Source organism: Pipistrellus kuhlii, unplaced genomic scaffold (assembly GCF_014108245.1).
Source record: "Pipistrellus kuhlii isolate mPipKuh1 unplaced genomic scaffold, mPipKuh1.p scaffold_m20_p_11, whole genome shotgun sequence".
In the NCBI taxonomy this organism is placed as follows: Eukaryota; Metazoa; Chordata; class Mammalia; order Chiroptera; family Vespertilionidae; genus Pipistrellus; species Pipistrellus kuhlii.
The window spans coordinates 30181208-30198168 of record NW_023425416.1 but is presented as its reverse complement, the minus strand read 5'-3'; the positions used below and the strand labels follow the sequence as shown (position 1 = coordinate 30198168).

Here is a 16961-nt window from a genome sequence, read left to right as displayed (position 1 = left end):
TACTTCCTGTGATCTTGCTGGGACTTTCAGTTTCCTCATGAGATACATATGTTTAGTTTGTGTGCTTTTATTGTGTTTTTTTGTGCTAAGTTCTTTAGTCTAATAATATCCCAGCTTGAGACACATTTATTGGTTCATAGGTAGTAAAGTGAGGTTCCAGAATTTTGAGAATAAACTAAATGATATTTGGAAATGAACAGTACTTTATACTATATCTTAAGTGCTCAAGGATGACGGAAAGCTAACTATAAATAATTTTAGGGTGGTATTATTTATATACTATTAAATTACCAGAGTTGCAAATAAGAAATACCTGTTAATGTTATAAAATGAAGGAATATAAAGTATTATTGATACCACTTTATAGTTAACTTCATCTCCCAGGGTTTGTCATGTATGAAATTGTTACATATTGTGTCTAACTAATATAGCAACCTCTTCAAGCTATTGAATTGTTACAAAGACCTATAAATTGGAAAGCTGAAGAAGCCACCTTCAAAGCTATCTGTTTAAAATTGACTTTAAAGCCCGACAAACCAATAGTTTCTCCAAATTATTAATTGAATTTGCCTAAAAGCCAATAGTATAGGTTGAAAGAAGCTGTATATGGTAAACATTTTTTATTTGCTCCTCATTTGCCTTCTCTTCTTATTCCTTTTAATTTTTAGTAGTTTAAAGCAACCTTATATCTAGACTACCTATGAACCAATAAATGTGTCTCAAGCTGGGATATTATTAGACTAAAGAATTTACCACAAAAAAACACAATTAAACTGTATTGTCTAACCACATAATAATTTTGGTTCTTAAAGATTATATAGCCCTACTCAGTTTGGCCCAGTGGCTAGAGCTTTGGCCTTCAGACTGAAGGGTCCTGAGTTCAATTCTGGTCAAGGGCACATGCCTGGGTTGTGGGCTCAATCCCCAGTGGGAGGTGTACAGGAGGCAACCAATCAGTGATTCTCTCTCATCATTGATGTTTCTATCTCTCTCTCCCTCTCCCTTCCTCTCTGAAATCAATAAAAATATATTTTTAAAAGATTATATAATAACTTCAATCACATTATAGTCTTACGTGATTTCTTTGAGAAGTGTTACTGCCTCCAGCTTTTGTCAAGTAAATTCTTTTATTTTTGTGACTCACATTTTCTTGTTTGTATTTTATTATTTTGTCCTAAGTTCTTGCTTTAGCTTCTGGTCCTGAACTGGGACAGCTGACATTTCTTGGCCTGGTGGGAATCATTGATCCTCCTAGAACTGGTGTGAAAGAAGCTGTTACAACACTCATCGCCTCAGGAGTATCGATAAAAATGATTACTGGAGACTCACAGGAGACTGCAGTTGCAATCGGTATAACGAGAGTGCTTTTTTTGTTTTTGATAGTTGTTTTTTTTAATTATTACAGTACATAGTTTTGTGAGTCATTAGACATGAAATGGGTTTACATGTTTGCTCATACTCTATATAAAATTGTGGCCAACTTATTTTAGTTTTAAAAAAAGACTTATCCACTATGCTGATGGATAAAAGCATAAATCTGAAAGGAAACATGAAATTTTAGTTTTTCTTTTTAACTTGAGTATTTTCAAAGCAGACCTGTACCTACTTTGAAAGTTGCTATGTTTATGTTTCTGTTGTTTTATCATATATATATATATATATATATATATATATATATATATATATATATATATATATGGCTCTGTTGTTTGAATGCCTTTTATGATTATTTTAAGAAGTAAAAGAGGGGGGTGGGGGGAAATGGACATGGAAGTTAATCTCCTAGAACTAGTAAACTATAGTTCATACTATTAATTTAAGCAGTTTGCTAAAGTCCATTAATCCTGGTTTTATTAATATGGAGAGAGATTGGGACAGAAGTTTCACACTTTGTGTCTAAGAAGGATGTCATCAGAAACGTAACATGGTGGGAAAGATTATACTTAGAAAAATTTGCAATTTTTATTTTTATTTATAATACATGCAACTACATGATTTCCACAGATCCACCACCATTTTATTTGACTTTGGATACTTAAAATGCACTCTGATCTTTATTAAAATTGAGATGCTGAGCAAAACTTGATTGGACGTGTTTCACTTCTTAGGTTTGATAGATTAAATTATGAAAACTACTCTCAAATTTAAACAAAAATAAGAGTCAAACAGAAAACCTCATTTTAAAATTCATATAGGTTTGGCTTACCAGTAGTTGTCTTATGATCCCTTGTTATGGAGGCATTTTATACTTAAAAGGAAATGGATAACAATTATTAACTGAGCATTATGTTTATCCTGCCAAACAAAACCAATTTGTTTAATTATGTTTTCTCTCCATTTTACTTTAGCTAGTCGTCTGGGATTGTGTTCCAAAACTTCTCAGTCAGTCTCAGGAGAAGAAATAGATGCAATGGATGTCCAGCAGCTTTCACAAGTACTACCAAAGGTACTAAAGCCTTTTTAGACAAAAGGCCTTATTCTAAGTGTTACCATTTCTACTACTATGAAAACCAAACTTTATTTCAGAACAGTTGGGACATGACCAATAAATTTGTTGGTCCAAATCATGAAATGAAATCTTATAATTGAAATCAATCCTATCATTGAGAGCATTTGTGATGTGATCATTATAACTATTACTAGTGGCCCAGTGCACAGATTTGTGCACATTGAAAGGAAATTAATTAGAAGAATTGCCCTCTGAAAAGATTTTAGTTTCTTTTCCACAAACTGCATTTCATACAATAGTATTAAATCTCTAGTCCTCCAACTTCACTTGTGGTTAGATTTTGGATGTGGTCACTAATTTGCGCATCCATATTTTCTTTTTCTTTTTTTCAGTCTGTAGCTACTCAGAATGCTGTTTTCAGAGCATATGGGAACAAGTGTTTTAGGTTCAGTAGGGTGGAGAAGGTGTTTCCATATTTGAACAAGAATTTTTTTTTGTTCTATACTTATAGTTTCTTTTTGACATTTGTTTCTGAAAGAATAAATTTTTTATTAGGTTCCTCAGAAGTATTGGGACAAGAGTGCACATTAGAAAATATATGTCAAATATGCAGTTAATTAAATATACTTCCCATTTGACCTTTACTCAACTCTTTCTCCCATTTTTTTCCCCCTGAAATGCTAACAGGTAGTGAAACAGGTAGTGAAACTTGAGAGATAAAATTTTATTGGCTTTCTTCAGTTCACTCTCTGGCTCTGATAACCAATCTAAATGTAGTTAGAGAAGGAAGAAGCATATTACAATTTATATCATCAGCCTGAAGAAATTACATCATTGATCTTTTCCAATAGAGTTTTGTGCATTAATTAGTTATGGCAGATACCCTGTTGCTGTTCCAAAGAAATTTAACAACAAAAAACATGAGCCTTTTGAGAAACTCTTTCTTTGAATTGCTTAAAGTCATCTTACTTCAAAGAAGAATTTCATAGATATCAAGACTTTCTTGTAGGTATTTCATGTCTTTTGAGACCCTAAGTCTTTTCTCCAAATACTATTAATGAACTTTTTTAGTCCTTTGAGTTTAGCTGGGCTCCATGTCCCCATCCCTTAACCCAGTATCTTTTTTTTTTTTTTCCTACTTGTGTTATGTAATGCAGTTACAGCCAACGTTTGTTCAAGGTCTTATGCTTTACTTCAGATCAGTTTGATTAGCCTTTCTTTCATTAGTGTTAAAAACAAAATTTTTCTTCTAAATTGGCAGTTCACTGAGATTTTCCCACATGTACTAAATCATATTAATTCTCTTCCTCATTAAAATGCCTTTCAGTTTTCTCTTGGCATAATTTAATCACATTTCAAATCTCTTAGCAATGCGCTGTCCTGTTAACATAGAGTCAATTAAAAAGTAGTGTGGAGCCCTAGCCGGGTTTGCTCAGTGGATAGAGCCTCGGCCTGAGGTCTAAAGGGTTCTGGGTTCCATTTCAGTCAAGGGCATCTAGCTTGGTTGCACACTTGATTCTCAGCCCTGGTTGGGTGTGTGTGGGAGGCAACCAATCGATGTGTCTCTCTCACATCAGTGTTTCTCTCTCTGTCTCTCCCTCTCCTTTCCACTTTAAAAATAAATGGAAAAATATCCTCCAAAGAGGATTAATAAACAAAAAGGTAGTATAGAAACTGAATTTTGCTTAATTATTTATAAAATCCATCTGGGAGCTCTCATTGCTTTTTGTTTATGATTTCTTCCAGTATGTTCTACAGTTCCTAGTGATAAAAGTGGATATCCTCCCTCCCTCCCTCCCTCCGTCCCCCCCCCCCTCTCTCTTTATACCTGCCTGCCTTCGTATTTCTTTCTTTTTCTTTTTTTAAATATATTTTATTGATTTTTTTTTTTACAGAGAGGAAGGGAGAGGGTTAGAGAGCTAGAAACATCGATGAGAAACATCGACCAGCTGCCTCCTGCACACCCCCCACTGGGGATGTGCCCGCAACCAGTGTATATGCCCTTGACCGGAATGGAACCTGGGACCTTTCAGTCCACAGACCGACGCTCTATCCATTGAGCCAAACCGGCTTCGGCTGCCTTCGTATTTCTTATTCTTCTTCTTTTTTTTTTTCCTATCAAGCCTATTAACCAAATCCCTATAATGTACTCCTATTTGTGTGCTTTTTAATTTTTGGTCGGTTGTAAATACTTATTTTAGTTACCTGTGATGTTTCTTTTTCAATGCAACAGGTGCCTTTTTTTTTTTTTTTAGTCTTGGAAGATTGGAGACCTTTGGCAGGTTATTTTAAATTAACCTTTTAAAATATTTTTCTACTTTCTGCTTTTCATAATTTTCTTTCTCTAGTACCCCTTGTCTGTTAATGCTGATCAAAAGAACAGTTGAGTACTGACCAGAAATAAGACACCTAAAATAAGGACCCACGAAAAGAGAAAAATCCTCCTGCAAGTTGCTTCTGAAAATGCATAGCCTTTTCCCCTTCCCTTTAAAGATTTTTATCTTTTCCTCCCCCATTATTCCCTGAACATTCTCCTTTTCTTATAAAGTTCTATTTCTTTCCCACTGTCCTTTTACCATATACTGTTGTCTTTATCCTGTCGTCTCCCGTCCACTTCCCAAACTACAGTGATTTTATTGGGTGCTTACCTTCAATCAGTATATTCCCTTTTTCTAGGTAGAGAAACAGTCATAAATATGAAAACATTATTAATAGATGAAATTCACTTACCCTCAAGTCTAATCTTATTTCTTTGATATTGTGATATAGTTTAATTTTTACTAATTTATAAATAGGGTTTTTTTAATATCTTATTTCTTTAGGCCATAATTTTATGTTCATTAAATTTCAATATTTTTACTCAACTAAAAAGATTAACCTGCTCATCCTGGTGCTTTAAGAACAAATTTTACTCTGTGTTATGTGCCACATACAAACCACCAAGGGAGTCTTCAGCTTTGCATTAGTAAAAGCAGTGAAAGAAAGGATGTTGCCTGGAGACAGGATACTGGATGGTGGGAATTTGGGAAATTCTCATCTGATTTTTTCTTTGAAGTAAGAAAGGTTTTCAGCTGAAAGTGAGGTTGGAGAAAAGGATCAGTTGGAAGTATGAGGAGATGAAACTAGTATGAATGAATTCTCTAGGATAGAAGGAAAGAGACTGGTATTGTATGTGGATATTAAAATCACCAAGATTGAGTTTTGTTGGAGACAGTAGGGCAGAAGTTAAAGTTTTTTGAAACCAGGAGTGACCTCTCTGGAGCTGTGAATGCTTATTGTTAGAGGGAAGTACAGTCTCATGTGACCTTCAAAACAGGCTTTATGAATAAAGAAGGGAGAACGGAGGACGCCTACCCCTATCCAGGATCCCCTGGTTTTACTGTTTGAGAGGACTATACAGATGGCCCATATTTTATGGAAAAATTATTATAGGTTAGAGCAGTGTGGGAAAGGAAAGGATATAGGGGATTTTGTCAATGACTGATGACCAAGGGGCATGGTGAAAGGGTTTCAGAAGACAGGAGATGGGGCCAAAAAAAGGGATTAAATATATATGGTTTGGAGAGATAAGATCATGTAAGTATTTAGAGAGATAGTGGAAGAAAGCCTCATGAATTAGCCCGAATAAAAGAGAATGAGTAGACACTTGGCACCTAAAGAAAGGGGATGGAGGGCTTTATAGACATGAAGAAGTAGCTATTCTTTTTCTGTCCTGAAGACAGAACAAGGGAAGAGGCCATTCTACTGGTATGCTGGTGTCAGGAGGAAAGATGGAAGAGAGTTTTCCCTTTATTTCTGAGACATTTCAAGTGTAAGGTGGTTATCTTTCCAGAGATTATGTATTTTTAGTGGTATCTTTGGTAAATTTTGAAATGAGTATGTCAAATGAGTGTCATAACAAACATCTGCCATATTATGTTTGATTTCTGTGGCAAATTAAATACATTTTAAATTGATTTTTAAAAATCATTGTTAATTAGAAGCATATGAGTTATTCATCTTAACATTGAAGAATTTTAATGTTTTTTATAATTTCACAGGTTGCAGTATTTTACAGAGCTAGTGCAAGGCACAAGATGAAAATTATTAAGGTGGGTCTCTAAGAATCCAGTTGTTTTATATCCAAAATGCTACTTCTTGTCTTAAATTATTTTTGCCTTACTAAGAGTATTTGATAGAACATCAAGGTCAGAAGTACTAAGAAGCAAAACAGGTGATTTTTTGTTGTTGTTTAGAACCTGAAATGGAATTTACTTAGCAAAGGAAGATATACAAAAAAACCTGAATGAATGTCTGCAAACTAATTTTAAGCAATTGAACAATGTAGAAATCTGTTCTGATAGGAATCCATAGTCAAATCATCCTAGTGTGAATAACAATAATTACTTAGAAACTGAATAAATATACATTAGGAAAAATATGTTAGCCCTGGCTGATAGCTCAGTTGATTAGAACATCATCCCAATATGCCAAGGTTTTGGGACGTGTTCTCTCTCTCTCTCTCTCTCAAACCAATCAATAAATTTTAAAAAGGAAAATAATGTGAGTATAAGTATTTAAAAGATAATAGTTATACATATATATTAATTAGATGAATATATACAAAGTAATTGACATAGTAGCCATTAGTTAATGAACTTAAATTATTTATTTATTTACTAGAGGCTCTGTGCATCAGCTTACATTCTCTCACAGTCTGGGAGCCCTTGGAGGATGTCCTTATGGGGGAGGCTCCAACTACTGCTGCTGCGCTTGCCAGTCATGAGCTGGCTTCTGGCTGAGCGTTGCTCCCCATGGGAGCGCACTGACCACCAGGGGGCAGCTCCTGCATTGAGCCTCTGCCCCCTGGTGGTCAGTGTGCCTCATAGTGACTGGTTGTTCTGCCATTTGGTCGATTTGCATTTTAGCCTTTTATTATATAACATTTACTAGAGGCCCAGTGCACAAAATTCGTGCATGGCTGGGGTCCCTAAGCCTGGCCGGCAATCTGGGCCAATCAGGTCCCTACCTCTCACCTCCTCTTTTCCTTGTCACCCATGCGCTGCCACCATGCAGTTTCCTGCCTCCCCCTCCTCCTCTTACCACCTATATCTACTGCCGCTCACCCCTGGTTCCTGTCCCAGTTTGGGGCCCAGCCCTGATCGGGTGATAGGGGCCTGATGCCCAGGGTGAGAGACTGGGAGGTTGGCCAGCAGGCCCTGATTAGGTGATGGGGGCCTGCTTGCTGGTGGGAGGGGATGCGGGAGGTTGGCTGGCTGGCCCTGCCCCTGATCAGGATGGGGGGTTAATTGGGGACAGGGCCATCCAGGGGGAGGGGCTGCAGGAGGTTGGATGAGGCCAATCAGGGCCCTATATGGGCCTGTTGGCTGCCGCAGTGCACATCATAGTGGTTGGTTGTTCCAATTGCTTGGTTTTTATATATATAGATTTTAAATACGTTTTATTGATTTCAGAGATGAAGGGAGAGGGAGAGATACAAACACCAATGATGAGAGGGAATCATTGATTGGCTGCCTCCTGCACAACCCTTACTAGGGATCCAGCTCGTAACCCTAGCATGTGCCCTTGACCAGAATCAAACCTAGACCTTTCAGTCTGGAGTCTGATGCTCTATCCACTGAGCCAAACCGGCTAGGGCATGGACTTAATTATTAATCACTGTAGCCTTCTATTGTATTAGTTCAGGGTTTCTTAGTCATAGCACTATTGACGTTTGGTCTGTATGATTCTTTTTTGTAAGGAGGTGTCCTGTGTATTGTAGGATGTTTAGCAGCATCACTGACCCTGACCCTCAAGGTGCCAGTAGCTCCTCCAAATCATGACAGTAAAAAATGTCTGCAGACATTGCCATATGTTCCCTGGAAGGAAAAATTGTCCTTAAGAACCACTGTGTAATTGGCTGTAGATCAGACTTTAGACATACAGTTCTTATACAGTGGGAATATTAATAGAAAAATTTTTTTTAAACAGGAGTGTGTGAGGCACTCTGCTCTCTATTCTCACAAGCCTTTTTTGTTGTAAATCCTCACCCAAAGATTTTTTTCCCATTGATTTCAGAGAGAATGGAACAGGGGTTGGGCAGAGAACATGGATGGGAGAGAGACTGGTTGCCTCCCACATGTGCCCAAACAGACCAGGATCAAACCTGCAACCCAGGTACTTGACCTTGACCAGTAATCAACCTATAACCCTTTGGTGCGCCAGTTGATGCTCCAACCATTGAGCCACATCTGCCAGGGCCTAATAGATACTTTTCAAAGTTTTATCTTAAGACCTAAATATATTGAAGTTCATTGAAAAATTGATAATCTGTATTATTTCCAGTCTTAATCATGTGAAAAAACAGAGAGGATTTGTTTATCACTTTATTTCTGTAAAAGCAACATTTTAATCAGAATTCCTCCCTCCCTCCTTCCCCACTGTAGTCTCTACAGAAGAATGGGTCAGTTGTAGCCATGACAGGAGATGGAGTAAATGATGCAGTTGCTCTGAAGGCTGCAGACATTGGGATCGCAATGGGTCAGACTGGCACAGATGTTTGCAAAGAGGCAGCCGACATGATCCTGGTGGATGATGACTTCCAAACCATAATGTAAGTTTTATTTCTGTATCTTCTGATTTGCATCAGAGAGACTCTTTTCCAAATCTGTTCCTGCACTTCACCCCCAGACAATTCAGATGGCAAAGAATTAGCAATACTTATACATTGGAGGAATTAAACTATGTTAGTAGGTCAGTTAATCTTATTTTATGGTGTAGTGTGTCATTTTGGAGATAATTATTTTGTATGGAATGGAAAGGACAGAATAAATGGCAGGGCCATTTATTTAAGAAATATTTATTAAGTGTCACATTTTTCTGGCTGTAAGTGTAGTGGCACAGCAGTGAACCTTTATGGGGCTTTTATTTTAGTTAAATTCAGGCTATCAGAAATATGCATGTGCATGACTGTATAATGAATATTAAAAATAATCAAGTTTTTATCCATACCTATTTTCTTTTATCAGTAATTATTCATGTTATCAGTGATACAATTTATTAAGTTAGAGTAACTGTTGTTTCAGCCACAGTTTCTAATTGATTTAAGATTCTTATGTAATACCTGGTGACTTTAGTTTTATGGTTCAGATTTGAGTCACCTGAATCTTGTTTGTTGATAATCACCTCTCTGCCAACCTGAGTCTTACTCATTTCAGTGATATATGCTACTTTTATGCCCCTGATGCTTTATTAACCCACTAGAGACCCAGTGCACAAAATTCGTGCACAGGCAGGGTCCCTAGGTCTGGCAAGCAACCAGAGCTGATCTGTGGGGTGACTGGCGGAGTGATGGGGGGTCGGGGGAGCCTGCTGGAACCTGCCTTGGCCGGTCTGGTGCCACCTGCTCGCCAGCCCCACCTCCCTGCCACTGCCACCGTTGGCGACCAGTGGGGTGATCAGGGGGACCTGCCTTCACGTGCCTTGGCTGGCCTGGGGCCTGAGGGCTGGGGGCAGCTCCTGAGTTGAGTATCTGCCCCTGGTGTTCAGTGCACACCATAGCAACCTGTCTTTCCACCAATCATTCAGCCATTCAGTCAATTTGCATATTTAGCTTTTATTATATAGAATTGTGGCATAAAATGAAGCATGTGGGAGCTCAGGACTTAGAATCACCAAGCTTTTATGAGGACATAAGAATTTTTCTTTCCATCTTAGAATTGTATAACAATTTTGGAAGAAAGAAATTGTTTACAAATCACATATTTTTCTACATTCAAACAAATGAATTAGATAATTTACATGAATCTTTTTATACTATATTCTTTATATAATTATGCTTCTACATATATCTACATAGGAGCAAAAGATAGCTTAAATTCTATAATCTTATATAACTCCTTGCTGTTTATTTGCTGACAAAATTAATTTAACCTCTTACCTTTTATGCACCTTGAACTTTTAAGAAAAATAAATGAGGGTAAAGAAGATTATTATTTTAGCATAAGTGTTGTATTGTCTTGTGTAGAAAGACAATATGGAATTTTAACATTGCAATATATATTTTTAAGAATAGGAATTTTAATATTGTAAAGTGAAACCAGTTTAGGTAGAGCTTATTAGAAGGCTTTATTGTTAGATTAATGTTTCCACAGTTTTCTAATATTAATTATGTAGAGAAAATAGATTCTTTTAGCAATGTATATGTTACATCACTTGGAAAATTGTTTTCAAATTAGTGATTTTACTATAGATATTTTTGTTTTTGTGTGATAATAGTTTGTCACTTAATTTTTTTTTTTTAATTTCAGGTCTGCAATTGAAGAGGGTAAAGGGATTTATAATAACATTAAAAATTTTGTTAGATTCCAACTGAGCACGTAAGTTTGTAAGATGTTTGTCACCATGAGTCTTATAGATAAACTAGGGGCCCTGTGCATGAATTTGTGCACTTTGAAAGGAACTGTGGGCCTCAAGGATGCAGTGCATAAAGGGGTGGTTCTTAGCCCATCCTCCACACCCCTGTCTGCCAGCAGCCCTAATCCTGCCACCACTTCTCTCATGTGCTGATGACGTTGGCCCTGCTCGTACCCGCTGATGACTCGGAGAGATTGGGGCTGGCGTCAGCAGTGGGTACAAGTGGTGGCTGCTACCCCGATTGCCCCTCAGGAGCAGGGGGAGGTGGAGAAACCCTCAGGGGTGATGAGGGCTGGCAGCCACTGCTTGCACCTGCTGACAGTACCAAGTGATTGGGGTCAGTGCTGGCAGGGGGTGTGAGTGGCAGTTTTGGCACCGGCAGCAGGTGTGAGAAGCCCTGAACAGCCTCCAGGAATAGGGGAAGGTGGAGAAGCCCTGAGGGCCAGATGGGACTGGTAGCTACCACTTGAACCCACTGCCAGCATCAAGCAATCAGGGCTTGTGCCAGGTGCCAGCAGTGGGTGTGAGCAGCTCAGGCACCAACAGCAGGTGAGAGTGGGGCCAGCACCTGCATCAGGGCTCCCTGGCATGTGGGAACAAAGAATTTTCAGTAACCACCAGAGGCTCCCCCGATGACAGTAACCAAGCACCCCATCTTGGTCTGATGCCCTCACTCACCTGCTCCACCAACCTGTCATGGCCGACACCCGCCATGTTGTGCATGTGCCCCCTGGTGGTCAGCGTATGACTGGTTATTTGGTTCCGCCAATTTGTCTATTTGCATATTAGGGTTTTATAAATATATTTTATATATATATATATATATATATATATTTATATATATATATATATATATATATTTTTTTTTTTTTTTTTTAATGAAAAGTATGATTTAAGCAGAATGCCTATAGGCTTTCGGGGCTATCTTCCTGAGGATTGTTTAATTAAAAATTTTAAAATGGCATGTCTAATAGGTTCTGTTTTAAAAATATATTTTTATTGATTTCAGAGAGGAAGGGGGAGAGAGAGAGATCAATAATGAGAGAGAATCATTGATAGGCTACTTCCTGAATGCCCCACTGGGCATTAAGACCACAGACCCAGCATGTGCCCTTGACCAGAATTGAGTATGGGACACTTTAGTCCTCACGCTGATGCTCTATCCTCTGAGCCAAACCATCTAGGGCTCTAATACAGTGTTTTTTCAACCTTTTTTGGGCAAAGGCACACTTGTTTCATGAAAAAAATCACGAGGCACACTACCATTAGAAAATGTTAAAAAATTTAACTCTGTGCCTATATTGACTATATATAAAGTAATTCTCTTGAATAGGAATCAAATAAACACAAAGAAAGTATTTTATAATTACTTTATTATGAAATATTAAGTAAACAAAATAGTGAAAAATTATAAAATTCTTGTCTTGTCTGCACCTATGGCACACCAGGCAACATCGTGTGCCGCGGAACAGCGGTTGAAAAACGCTGCTCTAATAGGTTCTTAATATGATATTTAGGTGTCTATGTCACCATCAAAGAATAGAAACTTTTGTGGTTTAATTAATAGCTTCTGAAATAACTAAGGTATATCAAATCTTAGTGTTTCCTCTTGTTACCATTTTCCAAAAAGTAAAGGGCTTTTCTGTACTCAAAAAAGTTATTAAAATAGTGTTGAAACTTAACTGTTTTGTAGCAACACTATTCTGAACTCAGCTTTAAAAATCTTCCTCTGTTGTTACATAAATATTTTTTTAAATATATTTTATTGATTTTTTACAGAGAGGAAGGGAGAGAGATAGTTAGAAACATCAATCAACTGCCTCCTGCATCCTGCCCCCTAACCCCCCACGCCCCCCACCACCATCACTAGGGATGTGCCCGCAACCAAGGCACATGTCCTTGAGTGGAATCGAACCCAGGACCTTTCAGTCTGCAGGCTGACACTATCCACTGAGCCAAACCGGTTTTGGCTACATAAATATTTTGAAAATCCTTTATTAAAATACTGTGGATTGTAAAAGTTAACAAAATGTTCTTGGAAATATAGGCTTCCTTTAAAAGCACAGTAATAACAGATTCTTAAATGCTAAAAAAAAAAAAAAAAAAAAAAAAGTGGTTATTTTAATATTAGTAAGAATTATCTGTGCTGACAGATTTTTTTTAAATGACTTTTTTTTCCAACAGGAGTATAGCAGCATTAACTTTAATCTCATTGGCTACATTAATGAACTTTCCTAATCCTCTCAATGCCATGCAGATTTTGTGGATCAATATTATCATGGATGGACCTCCAGCTCAGAGGTAAGAGTTTTTCATGCATAAACTAGAAAGATAAGGAAGATTTGATATCCTCATTATTAAGTTTTAAAGACTTCATTCATGAAGAGCATTAGAAATCTTTGCAGCAACATGTTTGTTATAAATTGTATGGTGTGTGCATGGAATTTATTTTGTTTGGGTGCTCACTCATCCATTATGGATCTGAGCCTATACACTGTGTTAGATGCCCAGTCTTACATTGAAAACAGATCAGGGCAATCCCTATCCTCAGGAAGTAAGCTTTTTGTTTCTAAGAATGGGATGAGTGGAGAAATCTCTGAGTTTAATGTTACTAGCTAGGCTTTGTTGCCAATTTTAGAGACTTTGGGAAAGTATCAAAGAACCTAAGCATCTAAGTATTTTGTTTTATATAATGGGGCCATAGATGTCACTTCTCAATACAAAAAATACCCTTCATGCATTGAGACAAAACCTCAATGCATGAAGGGTATTTCATTTTTTAAAAATTTTATTTATTTATTTATTTATTTATTTATTATTTTTACATATTTTATTGATTTTTTTTGCCCCCCTCTCTCCCTCTCTCCCACACATCCCCTCCATCCCCAGAGTTTTATAATATGTCCATTGGTTGTACTTATATGCATGTATACAAGTCCTTTGGTTGATGATGAAGGGTATTTCAAAGTCCAGTTCGTCAGTCATGTATTTGAGCCATATTGAAATAAGTAAACTTATATGTAAATGAAATTGGACAATTTTTTTTAAAGTTTGACTACCAATCTCCTATTAAACCGTGCCAAATAAATAAGAGTAAAAGAGGAGAGAGTATAAAATGTGTGGTTATTTTTAAGTAAACACAGCTAAGGTTTACTTTGTGGTTCAATACTTTGTTTTTTAAAGAAAGCATGTAGTTTCCTGGATAATTGAGGTCAATCAGGATTGAAAGTAACAAATCCAAACCTTAAAACTTTAAAGTAATTCATTTTTCTGTTTGTTTTGAAGCCTTGGAGTAGAACCAGTGGATAAAGATGTCATTCGTAAACCTCCGCGCAACTGGAAGGACAGCATTTTGACCAAAAACCTGATACTTAAAATACTTGTTTCATCAATAATCATTGTTTGTGGGACTTTATTTGTCTTCTGGCGGGAGGTATATTTACTGAATAAACTGCTTTATTAAAGTGTTCTATATGATAGAATTTACTTATTTTTGTGTGCTGCATGGAAGGCTGAAAAGTTAGGAGAGCTCTTTGAAAAATTTGATAAAAACATTTAAATGTAGTACAGTTTTGGTAATATTATTATATTTAAAGTCTTAAAAAAAACAAGAAAAGATTTAAACATAGTTTGATTTCAGACTTTATGGGTTATTGGAATTTCTGATTTATTTATTAAAAGTAATTAAATCTTCAGAGGACTATCAGATACAAAAAATTTTATATATGAAAATTTGGGGAGACGTTAGACTATCTGAGTCTTTAACATAGCTAATTTGTTATTGAAAAAAAAGTTGTTTTAATATCTATTATATGGGTTGTGAGAAGGCTTTTTTACTTTATGGTGACTACAGCTATTCATTAGTTGACTTCATTTATCTTTGATTTTTATCCCAGGATACTAGTATGTGTTTGATTTTTTTTTTTTTTTAACTCATTTTTGAGAGGTGGAGAGAGAGAGACCCACCACATCGATGTGAGAGAGAAACATGGATTAGTTGCCTCTGGTTTTTAATCCTGTCAGTTGTCCTGACAGGATTAAACCTGCAACCTTTGGTGGAGGGAACGAACACTCCAACCAACTGAGCCACCTGGAATTTAAGTAGCATATAGGAATTCGTGTAGCTTACATGTTTTTATATAAGACGAAAGCTATTTTATCTGGATGGAAAGAAAATATTAGCTTTTAAAACACATGCAGTATTTGTCTATTAAATTCAGCCATTAAAAATCACTTTTTTCTCTTGGCAGCTACGAGACAATGTGATAACACCTCGAGACACAACAATGACCTTCACATGCTTTGTGTTTTTTGATATGTTCAATGCACTGAGTTCTAGATCCCAGGTATGCTGACTGATTCAATTAGATAGAGCATTTTCTAATTGTAGACAGGCAAGGAATATGGGTTTTTAGTTTTTCTTGATTTTGTAGCCACAGCTTATAGCCTCAGATACAGCCTTCCTCCAAACATGTATCATAACGGGGTTGGGCATTTGGGAAGATAAGCCTTACCTTTGATCAGAAGATCACAGTAAATCACTGGTGGTGTTACGTGATCTTTCTTTTTTTCCATTCTCTTATTATCTGTAACTATATGATAAGTTCAGGTTAACATCTGAGCATATGACAAACCTCATGGATTCTGTTAAGATGGTATTAGTCTCCATTACTTCTGTCAGTGTATCAAACTTAGGACATTTAAAAAAAATGTTATTGTTGAAAGTATTATAGATATATCCCATTGCTTAGGACATTTTAAATTTACTTTTCTTCCCATGTTGTATCTTAAGATGTGACTGATTGCCTTTTTTAAATTGAAGTGCTTTTTTAGGAAATAATGAGCTAAAACCTAGTGGTAGTTTTTCAGAGCATATATATTTTTTAAACTATAGTTCCATTTGAGGCCTGACTATTTGTTTAATTTTTAGAGCACTTTATGAATTCTTAACTATATCTGTTATCGTTTGCTATGCTAGAACTTTCCAAGTGAATTATCATTAGAGTATTTTGAAGATGCTATATTATTAATTTTTTATTTTATGAAAGTCAGCTTTACTTTTTCAATACACATATAAACTAGGTCCATTCTTCAGGAAAGGTTTTTAGATTAATCTACCTTAATGAATGAATATAAATGACTTAGAATAATCATATACAATAAATTTTTTTGAATTTTGGAATGATAAAATAGTTTCTATTGATTTTTATTTAAAAAAATGTATATATAACAGCACTCTCTTAAAGAAAGCCCTTTCTTGATAAAGAAAAGTTACTTTAAAATGTACCTTTATTCATCTGAATTATTCCAAAGTAATAGTTTAAATTAGGAGATTTCATGGTACTGCCACTGTAGCATTAAATCCAACTTACTAAAAAATTAGAAGGGAATGTAATAATAGTTTTTTCTGTGACCAAGGTGTAATAATCAAACTTTGCTTTGCCAACAGACCAAGTCTGTGTTTGAGATTGGACTCTGCAGTAATAAAATGTTTTGCTACGCAGTTCTTGGATCCATCATGGGACAGTTATTAGTTATTTACTTTCCTCCACTTCAAAAAGTTTTTCAAACCGAGAGCCTAAGTATACTGGGTAAAGCAGATGTTCTTTATAATTTATGCATTTTAGATGAATTGTATTTTTAAATGCATTTGTTCTAATAAAAATTTTCTCTTGAAAAGTGAAATAAGTAAATTAATGACTTGATTTGAAAAAGTATACTCCTTTTTTTTTAATTGGAAATATTTTAGGCTTTAAAATATTTTGTAATTTTTTTTCTTTCAGTTTTTCATAAGTTATTATCAAAATCATATTTGGGTTTTCTGAAATGTAGCATATCAAAACTTGTTAAAAAGTAATTGTTTATAACTTTTCAACCTTATGTGAAGAAGAGATTATATTTAAACTCGCTGAAAACCAAATTGCTTTTCTAGAAAATTACGATTTCAATAGTTAAAAGAATATTTCACTATTCTTACTTGCTAATTTGTAAGTCTTATTTTATCAAATAATAGTCTGACCCTAAAAGCACAAAATTGTATTAAGATTATGTGGAAGATAGATATTATCCTTTCACCCTTTCACATAATGTACATTAAATGTTATGTATAATACATTTA

The 16961-nt window shown here is 35.9% G+C and overlaps 1 protein-coding gene across 3 annotated transcripts in view; it reads left to right on the top strand.

Moving 5' to 3' along the window:
- ATP2C1 (ATPase secretory pathway Ca2+ transporting 1) overlaps positions 1 to 16961 on the top strand; it is a 100595-nt gene that overhangs the window by 71740 nt on the left and 11894 nt on the right. For all 3 annotated transcript variants that reach the window (XM_036431495.2, XM_036431497.2, XM_036431498.2), the window contains 9 exons: positions 1180 to 1350; positions 2349 to 2446; positions 6490 to 6540; positions 8875 to 9041; positions 10738 to 10806; positions 13028 to 13144; positions 14129 to 14276; positions 15094 to 15189; positions 16293 to 16434. In XM_036431495.2, the coding sequence (XP_036287388.1) occupies positions 1180 to 1350; positions 2349 to 2446; positions 6490 to 6540; positions 8875 to 9041; positions 10738 to 10806; positions 13028 to 13144; positions 14129 to 14276; positions 15094 to 15189; positions 16293 to 16434 (1059 nt within the window). The remainder of the gene's footprint in view (positions 1 to 1179; positions 1351 to 2348; positions 2447 to 6489; positions 6541 to 8874; positions 9042 to 10737; positions 10807 to 13027; positions 13145 to 14128; positions 14277 to 15093; positions 15190 to 16292; positions 16435 to 16961) is intronic.